General features: G+C 31.5%; 1 protein-coding gene across 3 annotated transcripts in view; it reads left to right on the forward strand.

Moving 5' to 3' along the window:
- Nucleotides 1-19,403, forward strand: part of LOC110993001 (calcium/calmodulin-dependent 3',5'-cyclic nucleotide phosphodiesterase 1) — a 175,992-nt gene that overhangs the window by 139,254 nt on the left and 17,335 nt on the right. For all 3 annotated transcript variants that reach the window (XM_045630444.1, XM_045630445.1, XM_022259041.2), the window contains 3 exons: nt 4,484-4,637; nt 5,994-6,107; nt 16,599-16,848. In XM_045630444.1, coding sequence (XP_045486400.1) covers nt 4,484-4,637; nt 5,994-6,107; nt 16,599-16,848 — 518 coding nt within the window. The remainder of the gene's footprint in view (nt 1-4,483; nt 4,638-5,993; nt 6,108-16,598; nt 16,849-19,403) is intronic.

A 19,403-nucleotide genomic window follows, 5' to 3' on the forward strand; every position in this document is an offset into this window, starting at 1 on the left:
TTTTTGTTGTATTAGAGACATATTTGTAAGAATTATTACAAACGAAACACACAAAATAATAGTAATAAAAAATAACAAAACATTATGGACAGAAAAAAGGTACAAGGTACATTTTAAACACAGAACATATAAAGGAGGACCTCCTTTAAATGTTCTGTGATTTTAAATGTGTATTGTATGTGTTTTGGTTGTAACTGACCCTAGCTCGGTGTTCCACAGCGTTGGTCATGCTGCCAAAGACCACAACAGTTAGTTTGCGCTTGAGACGCAAAAAATAAAGAAAAATATTGTAATAATACTAGGTATTATATTATGAATATGTTTACAAAATAAAAACGTCCCAATGTAGAAATTACTTTTATTGGTTTTCGAAGTAATCTCCGTTCCAGTCCACACATCGTGACATTCGATGGAACCACTGAGAAAAGCAGTGGGCCCATTTTTCCTTACTTACGTGTCTCTTCTATGGATTTTTGTGTTAAGCAGAACGTTATTCATACTAAACCAAAAGACAATCAAAGAGAGCGTTGTTCACATCTTCAGAATTTGTTAATTGTCGTTTGATTTTAAAAATCAAGGACTTATCATCTGCTAACAAAATTATCTGATGTTTTTTTCTCTACCGTGAAAGTTAGATCATTTATATAAACAATAAAGAGGAAAGTGCCCTGTGGTACCCACATCAGCCCAGTAAGTAAAGAGGTCTTGAAAATTAGTGCAAAAGTAAATAAAAAAATAAAAAGTAGGAATAATTGTTCATAGTATTTAATTAAAGAAAACACTTTTCAACGGATCGAAGCTATGTATTACTATAAACTTATAATTATTTTACATAATTTTAAATTTTTTCCGACGTTTCGCGTGCTTTACAGCATGCGTGGTCACTGAAGTCAAAGGAGTGTTGAATATCAAAAAGTATCACAGCTGTAGAAAAACTTATTATCTGTATTTATTTCCCCGGAGTTGATTCTTCCCAAGATTTGTATGCGAAGCCATTGAAATTAAAAAACTCCCCAATTTCAATAGAGAAGACGGCCTGAACTTGTCAAACACCTGGGATCCAATAATATCCAAATTAAAATCTCCAGACAAACTATATGTATAATAGAAACTCGTGTTATTTTGATTTTGAGCTGACACGACTTTCTTTTATACATATAGATTTTTGTAATACATATTTAATATATGTTTTATAACAAACAGCCTTCTCTCGACTTCTTTAAATAAAGTCCAATAATTGTTTTTTGTTAATTAATTACGAACATATTCCTTCCTTTTTTTAGTGTGAATACCAGCAGTTAAAATACGTCCAACCAAAAACATCGTCCGTATCATATTATTAAAATTAAGTGTAGTTTAAATATACTCCATTAATTAACCTACAGTTCATCAATAATAATTATTCAACAGCTAAATAATTAAAAATTAATTAAATATTCACGGTCCGTTTGTGAAAATGACAGAGGCGGCTGTGCAAACAATTTTCAGTCATTTGTTATAGTGGTCTGGGGCATACAAAGAGACCACTTGTTTTAGTAATTACTTTCCGTAGAGGGCACATTGTTTCATAACTGGCGAACAAACGCGCCCGATTATAATGGTTAACTATAATATCAAAAACAATTACGAATAGCTTCGTTTTGTCTGCGTCATATAACAAAATAAACTTTAGTGATAAAAATAAAAACAGAATTAAATGAAAAAATCATTCTAAAAAAGGTTTTACTTTTTAGGCCTTAGCCTCAGATTTCTGTATTAGTTTCATGATCATTTGTCTAGTAAATGATCAGCCTCATGTGATACACATCGTCGGCTTTTTGCGATGTTTACCTTTATTGAAAGATAACCCATGTATGCACAGGCGGGAATCGAATCTGCGACCTCAGGGATTAGAGTTGCACGATGAAGCTAGTAGACCAAAACAAATGTAAAAACAGAATTAATTACATGTAATTTTTTTGACACAAAACATTTTTCGTGTTTCTCGTGATGTTTTACTTTCGCCGTACCAGTATTAAAACTAAAAAATAATTGGTCTGTGAAAAAATATAAATTCAGTGCTTGTTTAAATCTTTTGAACGGCATTTGACTTATAGAACACTCTAGAACGTTAAACCAACTTAAATATTTTACTTCGTTAAGAGAGATTTTGAGGTTTTAAGACGAGATTGATAATTCAGGTAGGAATTAAAATATAGACTCCAAGAGTAACTCTGAATTTAGATGTTTATGAATGTCGCAAGTAACATGAGAATCTTAAACTAAATTATACCTTCCAATGAAACTGTAAACTAATTTCATTATAAATAAAACACTATAATCGTATTTAAATATAATTGTATGCTATTATTTAAAACCAAATTACAATGAGTTCTGCAAAGGCACGCAACAAAACTGCAACAATTTATATAATTATAAGCCAACCATTAGTACTAAAGCCTGCGGGTAAATTGTAAAGGCCCCTTGACTTGTTACCATGGCAATCAGTTGGAATCAACATCACCACAGACTAAAAAAGGATTAAGCGTTTTTCGTATTTAGATTGATGAATAGATCACAAAAAAGTATTACAATTAGTGTGTTTTTTTATCGTAATGCATAAAAGTAAGTAGGTAAGTTCTTCACATACGATAAAGTCAACGAAACGTAACGTAACGTAAACAACATCTCCAAAGTAGCAAATTCAAATATTAAAAAAAAATAACTGAATTTACATTTACTACCAGGTCAAAGCAACGGACGAAAAGAAGAAGAAGAATAAACTATCCCACACACAATCCCTAGGGTTGTTTTGCAAAATATTTGCTATGACATGCAATCACCACTACAAATATTTTTTTTAATTAAACAATTGTAATCGTTGTAGATTTATATCTCCACTTTTTTTATTGACTATTACTTAATTAACAAACATCATTAATATATCACGAAATAATAAAACATTATTGCATTATTATGAAAACAAGGTATTTTCCTCTGTGTCCGGGGATAATCTAAAAACAATTTTATCGTTCGCCGCCTTGCACTAGACGGCTAGATTTATTCCTCTTTCCGTAACTTACATATTCGCTTGTATTTAAATAAATTTTATTTTTAAATAAATTGTTAGTTTCTCGTACAACTTTAAATAATCCACTTAATATTTTTTAAAGGCTCGAAATAAAATTCGTCATAAAACAGCCCTTGTATTACCTCCTACTCTTCTTAATATCTGAGAAATATTACCGGTATAAAGATAAATACGGTACAGTTGTATGGAGGCCGTATTGTGCGACGCATATCTAACGACTGGAGCTTTAACAAAACATATGGCTGTGTCATCTTTCTTTTCTCAAGTGGCATCTCGAAAAAGTTGCCAACATACGAAACCAGGCTAGCGTACTTTAAGATTTTGTCTTTGGATCGCAGTACATTAATTGATTTATCGTTAGCAATTAACATACTTAACAATGAGGTTGATTGCCCATTTAAATTTTATTTAATCCCAGGCATCCCATCATTCTATTTGTCTCGCTTTTAAACTTTTCAACTCACCGATGTCCAGATTGAGCATTCTGATAACAAAGCTGGGTCTGGATATCCATAGTTGCTCCCCTCACATTTTAAATCGGTTTTCGTTTAATTTCCTTTTATTATCTCTTCGAGTATGTTTGTTTATAAGTACTTGTCGCATTAGAAATTGTATTTTACTTTTATAAATGTATCAACGCTAGGCGTTGACAAGCTTTTGTGAATAAATAAACATTTCGTAGCGAAGGACCAAAAATATCAATGCATGTTGTAGCTACTCGTAGCTTCCGCTACGAATTATATAATTACGCTACGAGTACACTAAGTACTAGTAGCGTAATTATATAATTCGTTCGGTTTACTTTTAAAAGTAAAAAAAATATATTTTTGAATGTAAATTAATTCAGTCATTACAGTTGAATTAAGACGATCTTTTTTATGTCGAATAAGTGTAATTTTAGTTTATTATATAGAACATAGTCGGGTTTGTTCGAACACTTATAACTCAAATACAGGTGGACCGACGTTTATGGTATATCTCGAATAGCAGACTAACAAGCATTGGAAATATAACGAAGAAATAAAATGAAAGAAAAATATAACCAACACAAAATATTCATGGGTTTCGTAACTGTCAAACATTTAATGCTCATCCCGTCGATACGGTAAATTCTCCCCTCAAATTAAAGAACGTATTTGAATAAAGGTTTCGAATCAGCATAATATATACACAAAATTCAGATATTAGCATATTTTATTTAAAACATGAAATATAATGTTTGAAAGCATGAAACATTTCAGGCGCTTATTTCTTTACAAAATAGTGTTACTTATATTTACTTCGTAATCATTGCATTAATTTCTGTAATTTAATTATAAAACTGTATTACGTCGTGTTAACTATGAATCTTTTCGTACGAAGTTCGTCGTGACAGTTAGTTAATATTATATAATAAACCGTCTTTTTTCACAGAACAAGGCGCGCTGACGATAGTCCGTAGATCGTCAAGCAAATCCAAGCCAGAGTCCTCACCTCCCACCGACGAGCAGTTGGACCAACTAGATTTGGACACTGAGCACTTGCCCGCCGTCGACACGCCCGATGCATGCGATAAAGCCGCTCTTAGGTAAAAAAAATCACTACTCACTGCTCTGAAAATGTGAAAAAGTTTCGGGAATGCCTTTCAAATTTGTCCTGGCCTAGGTATATGAAGAAAGTTCTTGCGATAAAGCTTTGCAAATTTTCCATGACAATTTATCATTATTCTTTTTTCTCTGTTTTACAGTTATTAAACTTAATGTTAACAACAAAACGACAATACCCAAGTGAATTACACCAGGGCTTAGAATCTCTAGTAGGCGTAAGAGACAACTTGCTTTTAAATATTTTAGAACAAAAACAAATGAAAATAAACAAGCATACAAAAAAAATCACTACTCATCATAGCGCTAGACTATGTCATGCCAAGACATCTAGATATAAAATGATAATGATAGTTATGTTTGTTTGTAAATGAAACTGCTAATATTTCTACATATTGTACTGTCTTAATCTAGCGATATTATACCGATTCATTAAAAAAAACTCATTTTAACGGAAAACTTTGCCTACGTCTGGTACTTAAAAACTAATTTAAACCCCATATATATTGTAGAGTACAATGGTTATGAATGTTATAGAAATATATTGACAAACCTTTCTATCCTGGCGCAGTAAATTTTTTTAAATTAAGTTCTCCAAAAAGCAAACATTCGCACAAGTACATTCCAGAACAATATTATTTAAAAACAAAACATTCGCTAGAACAATAGCGGCTAAAATGATCTAAATATTTGTCAAACCAAAGCAAAGAACAATACAGATGGTCATAACGAAAACAACTCCGTTTTGGAACGGTTATTTTCATTTAATTAAAGCTCGATTACTTCCCTTCATTTCGGAAACAAATGATTCACAAATTATTTCAAGTGCTTGAAGCGCTTAAAGTAACGACCGTAATGATTGTAAAAATAAATTATAAAAGCCCAACTTTGTACCTACTTTGTGTAATGGGACTTAAGATTATATTTTTGCTTTACCGTATTTTTTATGGAAACTTATATTTATTTCTAAGCACTTTGCCCATTACCTTAAATTTTTGCGAATAAACACATTTTATTATATTACTCTTAGATTATATAAAATTGTCCCGTAGGCAGGTCGATCTACTTACTTTAGATTGACAAATAATTATAAAACAGACAGAAATCGGTCATACCTATATATATATAGGTATGACCGATTTCTATATATATTTTAAATATATATATATAGATTAGATAAATAGTTTTTACTCTAACATGCATCTTTACTGCCTATAATATTGCGAATTTTAGATGGTAATTGATTAAATAATTGCACACCCTCTCATACCCCTAGACTCCTCCAAATAATTTTTATGCGGCTAAATTTAATTTTTAATTATGTTGTATTTTGTCCACAGATTACGTTATCTCCTAAGACAAATAAATAGAGGTGAAATACCCGTTGAAACTCTACAAAAGAACATTCAGTATGCTGCTAAAGTGCTAGAAGCAGTATACATAGATGAAACGAAGTAAGTATTGAGATATATTTATGTTATTAAGAAAAATCTACAGCTCAATTTGGCATAAATTGTTGGAAGCCAAACTCTATATTATTTTAAATTTCGAATAATAGACAACAATTTTTTTTTATATATAACTAGTGTCAAAAGAGATATGGTGTATCCATATAAAATCTCTTTGCACACATTTGGTATCATTTAATATGCCCGTAAAAGCTGATAGGTTTGTAATAATTTGATTTTTATGTCATTACGGATCAGATGTTCCACTTTTAAATGTGAAACGTTACTTTTAACGTAACTTTTTTTTTATTGGAATTTATTAATTTAACACGAAACACATTTCCAGATTTAAAAAAAAACGAACATCTTACGATTTCTATGTTTCAGATTCGACGGAGAAAAAAATTGTATAAATCTTTCTCAATATTGGAGCATTGTTAACTATGGTTGCCTTTTGATGAAAGTTTATATGGGAAATATGAAAAAAGATATCCTCATTTTGCTTACACATGTAAGGTTTATTAACGCGGTATTAAAAAAGAATTATCATTCTAGATTCTTTTTGTTGAATAATTTTACCTACTTTTGTAGTATGATAACGAAAGACATATAGACGTAGAATATATATTACAAATAATATAGTTCCAAATAATTATATCAATTTTTATAACAATTATATAGGTTAAGAACATTGTAAATACTGCAAAAATAATAATTAAACAATTTAAACTATATAAAAAATATGTTTAAGATATACTGATAAATGATATATTATACTGTACGTATAATATGTATCACTCATTAATTATTTTATAATTTTTACATAATTAAATGTATAAAATAAAAAAGCTTATTTGACTTTGCACATATCTTATAAAGATTAAATGAAATAGTAAACTTTAAAGTTGGTCACTTGAAAGCTAATGAAGGTGAGAACAAGAAATTTGGTTTCATTAACTTGAAATGGCTGCTTTTAGAACCCTCCTAAAGAGCTTGGAGGTAAATCTTTTACGAGCTCCGGATTAATCATTATTCCATGTGAAAGCTTTAGTAAAAGCTCTGCTTATTTTATAATGAAAGCTTACACTCATATTTAAAATAAATATATATTACATGGGATTTTTTTTAAAGGCAGGAAACGCACACGCAAACCTTGTGTTCTCGGGTGGCGTGATTGCAGGCGATAAGAAATATGTCATGAAATATAAAACATGGCCCAACATGACAGAATTAGACACAAACTAACATAATTTCACGTTAGCTGTAGCATATATAATATCGTTCTTACACTACAGTTTCATATAGTAGACGACAATTTCATTATATGACCGTTCGATAGTATGTACCATACTATGGGGCAAAAGGTTTTTCAAAAATCATTAATATTCTGTTAGTAGAGCTATTCAAATTTATTCTGTTTTATACATCAGAAATAGAACTAGAGGCACTAGAAGGGCTGTCTGATAGCTCGTCCATATTAAAAAATAGGTTTCTCTGATTTAGTATCATACTACTTAATTTAAACATTAGGGTATGAATCGCAGAAACAGTAGTTACTATCGCAATTTGTGACATTATCAACCTCAATTCCATAACAGAAGGCACAATTTGTGAAGCTACCAGTTTAGAATTAAACTTAATATAAGTAGATTATATTATATCATAAAATAAATAAACAGTTATTCTGTTTACTTTAAACATACTAGTATTATATACTTGCTCGCTTATATCTTGACACCTTATGTTAACAAGAACGGTAGGTGATTGGTATTGTATTACTAATAGTTAATTAATCTGTTGTTATCAAGTTTCTCTAATTAGCAGTTGAAGGTAATAAAGGCTTCTAACATGAGTGCTTTTAATTGGCAATCATTATTCTATAGTAAATTTTTTAAGGAGTTTGTAGGGGTATTTGTTCTATCATTCGCTGTATGATTAAGTCATAACCTACTTAATTAGGTCAGTAGAATCTTCATTTCATCGGACATCAAGGCAAAAACCAAAAAACTCCATATCACCTTGACGTCCGTCGTTCTACAACTGAGCGTTTCTGAGCGATCTCTCTAAAAAAGTTTCACTACCTTTACCTACCTACCTAAGCAATTTGACTTCATAAACACATCTTCTGTATTTATACACACGTCTTGCATACAAAAACTTAAATTTAAAAATAATATAATAAATAATTTCCAATTAAAAAAGCAGAAATCTTTTCTTTCAACTTCAAAATTCTTAAATCCACACAGACGCACAGATTTTGTCCTTTTTTATTTGATTATTGTTATTACACATAAAAAGTATCTTCTTGATCAGTATTAGTACATATCAGGTAATATAAGGTCTGTTTAAAAAATAATGATTTAGGCTTTATACATAAACGTTAATCCAATTAGTTATTAATTTATATTTTCGCAAAAGAATTTACAATTTTCGTAATCTCACAAAGAAAGTTTTATCGAGTTACGATCGCAATTTTTCACGTTGATCAAAAAGTTAGCAGAGAAATTTGTTACAGATTAAATAAAATTTAAAACATTTAGAAACTCATCATTGTTTAATAGTAGAAAATTTATGTTCCCCTTAGCCAAGTCAATACATATAGATAGCACATCCCTACATAGTAAAAAACAAAGTCGCTTTCCCTGTCCCAATTTTTAAAACTACGGTTTTTTCATAGAGTGATTGAAGAGGAAGGTTTATAGTTATAGTAACATCCATTAAATAGTAGAGAAATACTATTAACTTTGAGGTTTCTAATGTGATATAGTAAATAATTACATTTTGTCTGCTAACATTGCAATCGCAGGCTAACCCTACGAGGTTTATCAAAATAATGTATTTAGTATTGTACATTTTGTCTACAGAAAACTCCACGATGGTATATGTATATCTCATATGGATATTCCACAGTAACATTTTTGGACATTTACTTTTTACGACAAATAATGTAAGAAAAGAAGTAACTACATTAATAGACAAACTGAAATTTAACATTTTAAACAACAAATGATATTTAGAATTTCAAATTACTACTAAAACAAAATCAGTGTCTACCCGATTCTTCAAGTACTTCCTCACATTTTTTTATTGAGGTGGTAAAAATCAATATCCTGATAATGTATGTAGTTTGAGTCTCTACAAGGCGAAGTATAAACAATGTAATAAAGTGTACTTTTTTTATTATACACTAGCAGACTCGGCCAAGCGTTGCTGTGGCTAAGGTTTTTGTTATATTACATAGTAGTAAACTATTCAAGGGAAACGGTAGGAGAACTTATGTGAAACGTTGGTACCACGACACGGACCTAAACTAAACTACCTTTAACTCAGCGCTATCTGTTAGAATTGTATCAAATAATAAACAAATGTTAATGTTATCGTAATTTTAGTAAGGATGCCTATTTTTTTTTGAAAATGAAATATAGCCTATGTCACTCAGGAATGATGTAGCTTTCCAACAGTGAAAGAATTTTTCAAATCTGCCAAGTAGTTTCGGAGCCTATTCAATTCATACAAACAAACAAACAAACAAAAAATCAAACCTTTCCTCTTTATAATATTAGTATAGATAAAACCATATTTATAATTAATCTTCATCTTAGGACGTTGAACTGTATCCCAATGAGTACAATTCAGTATTTTCTTTGATCCATGTAATAACGAATATAAGCATTCATCAAAGGCAAACAATTCTCCAATATCTTAATTTACATTATTTATGTTATTAAGAGAAAAGTTGTATTACCTTACTGAAAATAGTATTTTCATTCCTATTTATGATGGCAGAAAAATGGTTCTCGTGGTAATTTTAATATTTATTACATTGAATTGAAACGACAGGACAAGAGGTATCTTCGGGAGTGCTCATTAAATTATTATCATAGATTTTTTTTTATGGAAAAGGGGGCAAACGGGCAGGAGGCTCACCTGATGTTATGTGATACCGCCCATGGACACTCTCAATGCCAGAGGGCGTTGCCGGCCTTTTAAGAATTGGTACGCTCTTTTCTTGAAGGACCCTATTCCACGATTTATATATTTGTTTTACCTGAGTAGTTCTTAAAGGCATTCAAAGTGCAAATTGTATTACAGTAATTGTTTATGATCCGTACATTTTACAGCCTGTACATTTTACTAACAGGCTTTCATTTAACATTTAATTATTTCGCATTTATTCTATTATTGACGATTAAATTCTGTATTATTTAAAGTACCCCGATGACGCAAGAACCGTGTAATAGATTAACGCTTACCAAATGTAATGTTATACTATCTTCAGTTTGGTATACAACTGTAGTGTGGGAGATTTTGTGTCTTTAAAACAATCATCCTGGTTGTATAATGAGCGCACAGCACCGCCAGTGATGACCTATAATACAGGGTGAAACAGTCACTGGACCTGCCTCGACAGCCGACAACTCTACAAATGAGGAGGCTTCGCACGCCGTGTTGGGCGAGCTCTGTAGAGAAACACGAAGCAAAGTTAATACCGTTACACCAACGCCGGCATTGGCCAAGTAGTCAAGCCTCCCTTCTGTCCACTCTGTGCGATTAGGTCTTTCTGTTCTGTTCGCTTCTCAGTACCTCCTAGTAGACTTCTCTGAATGTCCTGTACCCCTGGTAGTTTTATCTCTGAACCCTTATCTCCTGTTAGATCTCTCTCTGCTCTTCCCCTGGTAGTTTTTTGTCAGTCCCTTTTGATATTGCCCTGTGATATTCAGTTTCTTGGTAGTTGAGTTCTCCAGTTTGACAACGCACGACTTGTTTTAGCCTGGTTTTGCCCCAACTGTTCTTTCCTGTATATCTTCTGGATTGTAAGGCATGATGGGTGATCGTAGTTAGTCATGTACGCTTGACTTTTTGTTAGCAACATTATCTATACATTTTAAACACAGTTATTTTTTACTTTGATAACAGTAATTTTATGAATTACTTGTAATCTGCTAATTGTGTGTATAAAGTTACATTATCATTAATAATGTGTTATTCAGTGGATCAGACATGTTATTTTTATGAAATGGTGTCAGAAATCTACTTAAAAAGTGTCATAAAATCAAAAAGTAATTTGAAAATTTTACCGTTTCGTAAGAATTTGTCGATCAATACTTTATCCCTGAATCCTGTGTGTTTCCATTGACCTGGTGTTTTATTATAGACCGGCCGTGGCGCGCCAGCAGTCGGCTCCGACCTTGGTGTTTAGGTGTGTCGATGTTACCTGTTCATATCACCTCTATGACCATTTGAAATTTAATTATATTTTCAAATATTTACCGGCAAAATATACACACACATAAAAAAGATATCTGTCTGTGGCCATAGGTCAAAATATAATAAGTCATACGGAACAAAAATGTACTTATGTGATCTATGACTTATGTGTAATATATAAAACAAAATTGCTCATTTTTTTTAATTTTTTCATTGCAATTGACATAAAAATCATATCACACAGATTATTCTCAAATAATTTTTTACAGCTTTTATATTAAAATTATGTGGCTTTTGAGGCAATTTTTATTTATCTTCCGGCATGACCGGATATTATATTTCCGTTGGTTACTTTATCGTACAAATATCTTTTTAATGAATGAGAAATTTTATTTAAAAATTCCAGAAGCCTAATGAACTATTTGAAGCCCTGAAAAGAACTTTTGTGGATTGAATCAGAATTTCACTATTGAATCTGATTTTTGGTCTACAGTGTAGAATTTATTATACCTTTTCTTCGAAATTCCTTTTGAAAAAAACGTTTTCAGGAGTTTTACAGTTTATTTAGTTTTAATGATACGTTTCCATTATATCACTTTCCATTACAAAAATAAAAAAAATATATTTTATTAACGACTGTATTTCACGAATTGTGAATAAATATTTATTGTAATTTGTGTTACACGGGAAACAAAGTTAGAAGTTAAATCTGTGTTTTTAAATAAGTTTTATCATCCGAAATTTAAAAAGGCGTTTTGCATTATAACTCTTTCAATACATCATAAAATAAACATTATAAATCCCAAAAAATTTAAATGGCCTCAGATTTCTGAAACTGTTTCATGCAAAAATTTTTATATCTTGTCGACTTGCCTATTGGCAAATGATCAGCCTCCAGTGCCCGACACACGCCGTCGACTTTTTGGGACTAAGACATGTCGGTTTCCTCACAATGTTTTCCTTCACCGTTCGAGCAAATGTTAAATGCGCATATAAAAAGAAAGTCCATTGGTGCACAGCCGGAGACCGAACCTAAGACCTCAGGTATGAGAGTCGCACGCTTGAGCCACACTGCCAACACTGCTCTTAAATACATCATACTAATACCAATTTAAAATTGATTAAAAGACTGAAAATTATAATTTCAAATGGTCATAGAATATAGAATTAACCCAAATCCAATTCCTAAACGCTTATTTCAACTTTGCTTTCCTTAACTACATGTACATTGCAACTTTAATACGACCTACTTTGAATCAAAATCTTCATTTGTCTCTTTTTGTCAAATAGTATTTACGCTATGATGAAAAGAGATATTAATGTATTTAAATTTTGTTTTTATGTATAAAGCTTCATGCATAAAAAGCTTGCGTAGAACATTACCATGTATTATTTCGGGTTGTCGGAAATATATCAAAGCATTAAATACGCTCGCGAAAATGTTTCATGTTGAGCTGAATAAGCTATAGCTTTGTAATTAAATGAATTTTTTATAGAACAGGAGGCTGATGTTATGTGATACCGGCGCCCATGGACACTTACAATGCCAGAAGGCTCGCGAGTGCGTTGCCGGCCAAAGCGTTTCTTATTGCTCTTGACCCTCGCTCCATCATACTGTGACCAAATTAAAACCGCTTGATATGGATAGAAAATTTCTCGGTTAATTTCTGTGTACATCATAGTTTATTGGAATAAACTGTTAGTACCATAAAATCATCTATTTTGATACTATTTAACAAAAGCTTATAAATGTTTATCAATATTCCCAGAAATACTATTTATTTATATATAACTTAACTATATAATAAAATACAATAACTAACCTTAAAATAATAACTGCAATGTATTATAAATAGAGAACCTATATATACTCCATACATAATAAAATTCGTTATAGATTAGTTAATATCAATAAAACATATTATATCATCAAAAATGATTCATAACACACAGAGAAACATGTCCCTTGGACCATTACTTTGCCAAAAAAAATCTGATTTATGGAAAACTATTTAGAACATACTTTTACATTTGTTCTAGAATTCAATAGAAGAGTATGAGTGTGTATGAACACTCTTTACATAAACTATGCTCAGTTTTAACAAATAAAAGTTGTCAGATAATCGTATCAATATTGTTTTATGTAAATGTACCAAAAGAAAACTAAAAATATACGAATTCGCAAAGCTAGTATATAATATCAGTTATATTAAGAATATACCTCGATCGGACAATAACTATGCATAGTAAAAGAAACGACACAAGAGTAGTAAAGCATTAAAGAGCTTTTGGGGTGTTTAAAGAACTCATAAAAATAAGAAAACGAGTATGGTACATATGAATCTTAAACTTGGACGCCCACAAAAGTACAGCATACAAAGCTACACAGGTAACAGTTGGTACAATAAAATAAATATACTCGAGTGGAAATGGGTGGTGCATATAGCAAGAGAATGGCAAAGTGGATTACTAAACTAGAACCTAAGGTACGTCAAGAGAGGAAGATAACTTAGAAGGTGGGCATACTAAATTAAAGAAAAACCAGGTGGTGCATGGCAGAGAGAAATGACAGGATTTGCCAAAAAAGAGCACACAGATACTGTAAAGAAAATTGAAATAGAAACGAGTTTAATTGTAAAAGGATTTGAATTAAAATGCTATTATTATATTTAACTAGCTGAGCCGGCAAACGTTGTTTTGCCATGTTTTTGTGCCAAAAAATTAAAGTTTATAATTAACAAAAAAAACATAAGGGATGATTGTAGAGGAGTGAAAATTTAGGGTTGCATGTATTTTTGTAGGGTGTATCGTAAAAAAATAAAAACGAAAAAATTTTGTCTAAAAAATAAATAAAAAAATTTAGGGGTGGTCACCCTTAACATTTAGGGGGATGAAAAATAAATGTTGTTCGATTCTCAGACCTACCCAATACGCACACAAAATTTCATGAGAATCGGTCGAGCCGTTTCGGAGGAGTTCGGTTACTAACCCCGTGACACAAGAATTTTATATATAAGATAATAAATAATACATAAAAGCAAGCAATAAATACAGTTTGCTTCGTCTCTAAAAATCCTCCGACAACTTTAGAATTCCATTTGGTTGGAAATAGAATAAATTGTGGGCGACATTTATAAAGGAGTCTATTTCTATTTCTATTGTTTATAATAAGCTCTCTTGTTTCAAATCGATTTCTCTTTCAAGGTTTTGTGTTCTATTTTCGCTCGCGTATATTAAATGGTTTTGTTTTAAACACAAACAAATATACTTAATATCTACTGATTTATTTTATCTAAGATTTCAAATTTAGAATGCAACATTATATGTAACATAGTCTACATTCATCACCCGCTAAAAATGGTTGTCTACGATGGCTAAATATAAAAAAAAAACAAAATTACCATCCGTGCGATGCCGGTACAGGGCCTATATATAATATTATTGTGACACCGAAATACAAAGTGTCTCAGAAGAAAGTTCATTTTTAGTTGATGGATCGTCCGCGACACTCATTTAATCGTAAAATAAAATTACGGTTGACGGCTCGGCAGATGGTCAAAAGTCAAAGTCAAAAATCATTTATTTATATAGGTAACATAATGTACATTAAATGAATCTAATTTTACATTTACTGCCAGTTCTCAAATCAAGAGCGTAGAACGGAAGAGAAGAACTTGCAATAAACTCTCCGCCACTCTTTTTGTGATGGCTGGCATTTCGTGACCGATATCTTCTTTCTATTGCACCAGAGAGGTCGGCTTATTGGCGTAGTCTTAAGATTTAAGATAACCCCAAATGGAAAAATTCGTAGTGGTTAAATCAGGACTGCGTGGAGGCCAATTTATGTCATGTCTCAAGGAGATCAATTTGCCTGAGAAAATTCCACGACCGGAGAGACGAATTGGACGTATGTGACGTTGCTCCGTCCTGTTGGAATCGTGTTCTTTGAATTAGGAAAGTTTGAAGTTCAGACACGTTTATTTAACGTAAGCTAAATAAACGTAAACTTAATTTTGAAATAATTATTTTGTCACTGGCAACCCGACCTCTGTATTAAATATGTATGTGTTACGAACTTGAACGAATCCTATACTATTAACTAACACTGCGTTGTATTATTTTCAATTATTCTGTTTAAATATTTTTATACACATGTATTAATCACCACCGATTATGATTGAGCTGTTTTCTTACATAACAGTATACTAAGCTAATGTGTATCATACAATTTAGAATCACATACATACTGGTCAAATAATAACCTCATTTTTGAAACAAAACCAAAAATCGTCTCTTAACCCTACAAATGTAGCCAGGAAAGTTTTAAGTTCAGGCACCAAAAAGTCATCTAACATTTTCACAAAATGTATCTTCTAAAGCTAAATAAATATTTACTTCTTTTAGAGACACCTGTTACTAATGGTAACTGAATTTTTGTGTTTCATTTAACAGTTTTAATTGCCGTAACTAAATATCAATTTAGTCCTATAACAAGCCTTACCGAGGTAATTATTGTGTCACTGGGAACCCGACATCTGTATTATATATGTATGTATTACGAACTTAAACGAATCATATAACATTAACTAACACTGCTTTGTCATATTTTCAATTATCCTGTTTAAATATTTTTTAAACACATGTATTAAACACCACCGATTATGATTGAGCTGTTTTCCTATATTACAGTATCCTAAGCTAATGTGTATCACACAATTTAGAATCACATACATACTGGTCAAATAATAACCTCATTTTTGAAACAAAAACAAAAATCGTCTCTTAACCCTACAAATGTAGAAAGGAAAGCAATGTATATTTGTGTCACTGCATGTTTTGTTTCTCAATTGTAACCCGTAGTTCTAGCTTCTTCTACTTCCTTCCAATCTACTAGTTTTAACCACAATTAAAAATACAGATATATTCTGTTATTTCACTCTTACACCTAAATTGTACATTAACGACAAAAGTATTGTTTAATTTTAATTGATTTTAAAATAAATTGTTTTAGCACAGTATTTAACATTACTTCGCTAATATAAAAAACCAAGATTTCCCGAAACGTGTGGACTCAGGTAAAATTTAATTAAAATATCCAAAGAGCTTTCGTTATTGAAACGTTCGATTTTTAAATAAATGGAAACCTGTGAACCAGCTTTGCTTCCGGAAATTCCGGATTCTTAAAGCTTGCGCTGCTGCGAAAGGTAACCGTATGTGCTATGCACTTAAGTTAGCTTATACTTGTAAATTTAAATTTGGAACAATTCTAATACATATGCTTTTGGACAGGCGTCTGGCAGATGAAGACGATGAGTTGTCTGAGGTACAACCGGACGCGGTGCCACCGGAAGTGCGAGAGTGGCTCGCGTCTACATTCACACGGCAGCTGGCAACGGCGAAGCGAAAGTCGGATGAAAAACCTAAGTTCAGATCTGTGGCGCACGCGATTAGAGCGGGGATTTTCGTGGATAGAATCTATAGGCGGGTTACAAGTACTGCCTTGATGCAATTTCCTCAAGATGTTGTTAGAGTATTAAAGGTGAGATGGAATTTAACGATAATAAAACCACGTCATCCATATTATAAGCAAATTTATTAAATCTATTCGATATTCAAATAATAGGGAAATACTATATATTTCCGGTTAGTCCTATGCCTGAGGCTTAACGTTTCCAACTCAATTGGAAATAGGGTTGGAATAGTTGGTCCCAATTAATGGAGGTCAATGGAGCTGAATGCCTGTCAAATTATAGTACGTAATGGGCTGAATACCAATTTGTATTAATATCAAGATATTTATTGGAATACCGAGGGTAAAAATCTATGGCTCGACTATGAGTCACATATATTAAAATCTAATTCTTTTTTGACGTAATCAGACATAATATGCAAGTCGTTGTCTATCAGTCGATGTCTTAGTCCAAAATCTTATAAAATCCAGATAATCATCAGATTATGAGACATAAAAATATTTCAAGAAAAGAGCGTACAAACTCTTAAAAGACCGGCAACGCACTCGCGAGCCCTCTAGCATCGAGAGTGTCCATGGGCGGCGGTATCACTTAACATCAGGTGAGCCTCCTGCCCGTTTGCCCCCTGTTCTATAAAAAAAAGCATTACGTGTAGGAGAAAAAGATGAACCATATATATCTTAATCTGTCGCGCCTGAGTATTTCAAATTGGTTTTTAATAATCTCTCACCCAAATCGTCAGATTATTAGATGAGAGCTTTCTTTAGGTTCACTTAACATCATAACATCAACGCTAGATTAATTTTCTTTTTTCCATTTTTAACCCTTACGTACAAGCAGCCCCGTCATACAAACATTCAAATATACATTCATTATTAGAATTATGTAAAACATGGATGCAATATCTGACGCGCACATATGACCATGATTTATTTATTTTTAAATAAGATTCAACTCTTGTCCCAATTTGTTTTTGAATATATAAAATTCGAAATTGCTGAATTAACCAATTGTAACAGAATCGCTTTTATGGCAAAGAATACAACCAAAATCCACACTTAAAATTTAACAGCCTTGTAAAACCGTAATCCACTCAACAATAACTTTATGTATCATCATTATACGAATCCTGTAATAAAATATTTCTCATAAAATGTGAAAACGTGTAACAAAATCCTCGTTACGACCAGCCGAGGATTAAAACCTATCAGAAATAATGGGATGATATTTTTTTATTTTGACATAAAATGACACGCTAACCAGGGGTTTAATATATGCGGGAGTAAGTCAGATTATTATCGTTATATTTTAATCAATTTACATAAAACTATAGTATAATCTAAACCTTTCATTATTTATTAGTAAAACCCATGAAACATCCGTTCTATACTTTATTTTAATAATCGTTTCCAATTGAGAAATTAGTTTTTTTAAATATATCTGCATTCAGCCTCTTGGCTTTTATAAGATTTTTAGTTTAGTTTAGTAAGAAATAAGTTAATGAACAAATAATAAAACTTTTATGACAAAAATATAGTAAAAAAACTTGATCTAATTTGTAACACATTATTGTGGGTAACTAAAATACAATTATTACCTAGTAAATTACCTACCTATTTATATGTATAATGTTATTTATGGGCGGTCGGAGAAATTATCTTTAGAAGTAATTGGAATAATACATCTAAATATTCAGTGGTCCTTAATCTTAGAGTAATTGCCACCGAGACGTTTTCCGGGAAACTATCTTATAGAACAATTCGAGAGAAGCCTTGTTAGCCCAATTCTGATATGGTGCGTTGGATTTCGAATTAATTGATTTATCTATGTGTAACTCGCTTATACGGTGGAAACGTTAGGTGCCACATGCTTTTCTTGGCCGGAGGCTGAAATTGGTACAACCCTCGCCATTTTGAAATGCCAGACTAACATTGTTTATTTTCTATAATTTCATGATGCGTACACAAAGTAATTTTACTGTCTTATAAAATCTACATCTTAAAAAAATCCAACAAAAATGTATTGATTTTTGTTAGTTGCGTATTAATACAATAGAAAAAGTTTTAAGTATCGAACGTTTATGATTGCTAGTTTATCCTAAAATATATTATATTAATAATACAGGTAACAAAACCTATCCATATCAGTTGTTCCTAAGATATAAAGAGCACTGTATCTTCTACATACTAGGATAAATTTATTAAGACATTTCAACAAAAGAAATTTCAACAAATTAAGGTACTTAGCCTTTTTTTTTTTTTATTCGAGGTGGAAATGCATTTGCGCATCCCCTGCCCTAGAAAGTTGCAGGGGTATGTGGGACTCGACCCACACCAAAAAATGTACCTAACCTACATGGCTTCAAGTTATTCAAGATGTAAAACTATCAATATTATTATTATTGATAATTTTACATCTACACTAATATTATAAAGGGAAGGATTTGATTGTTTGTTTGCATTGCAAAGACTCAACAAAGCAACAGTACAGATTTAAAAAAAAAATTACATATTGGACATTATTTTATACAATACTAGCAGACTCGGCCAAGCGTTGCTGTGGCTAAGGTTTTTGTTATATTACATAGTAGTAAATTAATCAAGGGAAACCGTAGGAGAACTTA

Source organism: Pieris rapae, chromosome 12 (assembly GCF_905147795.1).
Source record: "Pieris rapae chromosome 12, ilPieRapa1.1, whole genome shotgun sequence".
NCBI classification, from domain to species: domain Eukaryota; kingdom Metazoa; phylum Arthropoda; class Insecta; order Lepidoptera; family Pieridae; genus Pieris; species Pieris rapae.